This window comes from Morone saxatilis, unplaced genomic scaffold, assembly GCF_004916995.1.
Source record: "Morone saxatilis isolate NCDOM2014 unplaced genomic scaffold, NCSU_SB_2.0 Contig9, whole genome shotgun sequence".
NCBI classification, from domain to species: domain Eukaryota; kingdom Metazoa; phylum Chordata; class Actinopteri; family Moronidae; genus Morone; species Morone saxatilis.
In genome coordinates, this window is record NW_023340268.1 from 244,237 (window position 1) to 247,133 (window position 2,897).

At 43.9% G+C, this 2,897-nt stretch overlaps 1 protein-coding gene across 1 annotated transcript; it reads right to left on the bottom strand.

Annotated features, from left to right (window-relative positions):
• Nucleotides 1-690: 690 nt before the first annotated feature.
• On the bottom strand, nt 691-1,853 carry LOC118342679 (regulating synaptic membrane exocytosis protein 2-like; the record flags this gene model as incomplete). The annotated part of the gene is given in 2 exon segments (XM_035681295.1): nt 691-794; nt 1,686-1,853. Coding segments are annotated over 2 exon segments (272 nt in total), but the record flags the coding sequence as incomplete, so codon positions are not given.
• Nucleotides 1,854-2,897: the final 1,044 nt, after the last annotated feature.

Genomic DNA, 2,897 nt, shown 5'->3' on the forward strand with positions numbered 1-2,897 from the left:
AATTGAATCATGTGATTCAGAGGCATTTCTATCAATGTTTATGCTGATGATACACTGCTGTATGTCACAGTAAAGACTCAACAAATCCAACAGCAGACTGTCTGAGATATTATCCAGATACTAAAACTAGATGTGCGCTAGCTTCATCCAGTCCCTGTTATCTGCATACAAATCTAAAATACTCATTTGGTCCCGTCAAATAACCTGTCAAACAATGTGAGCCAAAAACCTTATCACTCGTTGATTTCTGGGATCACGATGAATCCATTACAGGTTTCCTCACGTTTAGAATGTTTTATTTGCAGTAAGGTAAAATTAAGATGGAGGACACCAAGTGATAGCAGAATGATGAGACAGAGGAAAGTCAGTGCTATGCTACTTTAAACCATATTAGTGAGAAAATCACAACAAATGTTGATTCTGATGTTATGAAAAGGAAACATTTTGAACTGAAAAGACTTAAAGACTTTTTGACGGGAACTAAAGTCATAAATGTCCCTCTTCAAAGCCACCAACCACTCTTAAAAACAGTAGTTTATCGGTTTCTGGTGTACTGCTGCCTCCATCACTTAGTTTGTGTTATTGTGTGACTTTGGTGATCCAAACTACACTCTCCGGTTTCAAGAAGTATAGAACAAATAGCTTATTGGTTGGTTTGTTGGTCATCTGACAGGTAACAAACAGACGTACTTCTGTCCGGAGCTCCTTTTGGAGGGATGATGGGCAGCTGGCGACCTCTGCGACTGCAGACCGGCGTTCCTGATGGACTCGTCTGAGCTGATCGCGGGTTGACCCTGTTGGAAAAAAACAAAAGGAACAAACTTCAAACCTGCACAGAGGAAAGCAAGGCAGCGACTGCAAGGTCAAAGGTCGGGGTCAAAGTGGTCGCAGTCATTTATAATGGAAGATTATGTCGTTTTGTGCTTTAGCTCAGCTACGCTACGTTAGCTAACAAAAGGCTAGTGGCTAATGACTCAAGACACTGAATACAATCAATCTATCAATGCATTGATCAAAGGTCTCTGTGGTTACAGGAATTGATTGGATTGTCTCAGGATTGAAAAGGTTTGATCTGCACAACAACAACTCGATGCCGTGTGATGTCACTGATTTCAACCAATCAGAAGCCATCTTTACTTCCTGTCCTCCGGCTGTGGTTCCCAATAAACCACAATCAGGCTGAATCCATTTCTTTGCTGTTACTTTAAATTAACTGCAGTACACTATCAGTCTACTGCAGTATTATCAGTGCACTGCAGTAGTATCAGTGTACCGTAGTACTATCAGTGTACTGCAGTAGTATCAGTGAACCCCAGTACTATCAGTGTAGCACCAAAAATCGGTTGGACGAAACTAAAAAAATCTGTTTCAGAAAAAAACAAAAACTCTTCAGGAGCTCATGCAACAGCTAACAAATAAACCGCAAACAAATCAACATGGAAATAAACAACCATCAAACAACAAACAAATCAAGTTGTGCCTGTTGTGAGATAAATTGAGTCAGAACAGGAAACAAAACGACGGTCAGAACTGAAACAACTGCACGAAAAAACAACAGGAAATAGTGTGATAGTGTCACAGTGAGCCAAGCAGGAAGCAGGAAAGAAAAGGGGTGTGGTCAATGTTGAGAAAGACGTCATGCTTCGGAGACAGAAGTGCTCTCTGATTGGTTGGCTGCGGGTCACCTGGTTGGGGCAGGGGAGGGGGGGGCAGAATGTCCGGACCTCAGGTGGGCAGAGACAGCTCGGTCGGAGGAGTGGGAGCGCGTACAGACGGGTCGGTCCGCCATCGCTCGCTGGTCAGCTGACCGAGAGCGACTGTAGTAATCCCGCCGGTCCATTCCCCGACTGTACCTGTACATCACCATGAGAACCGTCAACAGCTGCACCTGCGGGAAGGGTTAGTTAGCCGTGACGATTGTCAGCTGGCCGTACCTGTGGAGGGCTTTGAGGAAATGAAACAGGAAGTGTAAGGCATTGAAGATTGAAAAACCTGGTATCTGGCACTACATTTCCCATCAGGCCTCAGTGGGAGGACAAACATAGCAAAGGACGATGGGAGGGAGATGAGGGGAAGTCTAAAGCCTGTCTCAACACAGAGTTTGAACCTCAGCAGGTTTTTTGGTGATGTCATATACAAATTTAACTGCTGAGAAAGGTCTCTGGTTAGGACAGACTGAAAAACTACTAATGTCCTCTAAATCTACACCTGTCTGTCTGTCTGTCTGTCTGTGTCTGTCTGTTTACCTCAGCAGTTCCTCGTCGTAGGCGTCGGGTTCGTAGGGGAAATCAGGAATGAAATCCTGACTGAAGAACAGAAACACAATGAATGAGAAGTCCTTGACCCCAGAACATACCTGTACATGTGTCCTTCAGAGGACAGTCCTTTGAAGGACACCTATACAGGCCATGCCCCTTTGAACTCTGACTGGCAGAATGTCCTCCTCTAACACTACATTACCCGTAAGCGCTGGGGCTTACCTGTAGTCTTCACAGCTCCCATTCATCATGTGGTTTGTCCAGAGCATTTGGTTTGGACCATTAAAGTATCTTTCACACAGAAAAACACACAGGTGAGTACCTATACTCCGAGTACTTGCACTACTGCTACTGTGTATTCCTACTACAGTTAAAGTACCTGTCGTGGGAATCAAGAGAGTTGGCAACAGACATTCTCCTCAGTGACCTCCTGAATACACAGAAAACACAGTCAGTACTACAATCTCTACTAAAACCAGTTCTGCAATCTCAACTACAACCAGTACTACAATCTCTACTACAACCAGTACTACAATCTCTACAACAACCAGTACTACAATCTCTACTACAACCAGTACTACAATCTCTACTACAACCAGTACTACAATCTCTACTACAACCAGTACTACACTCTCTATT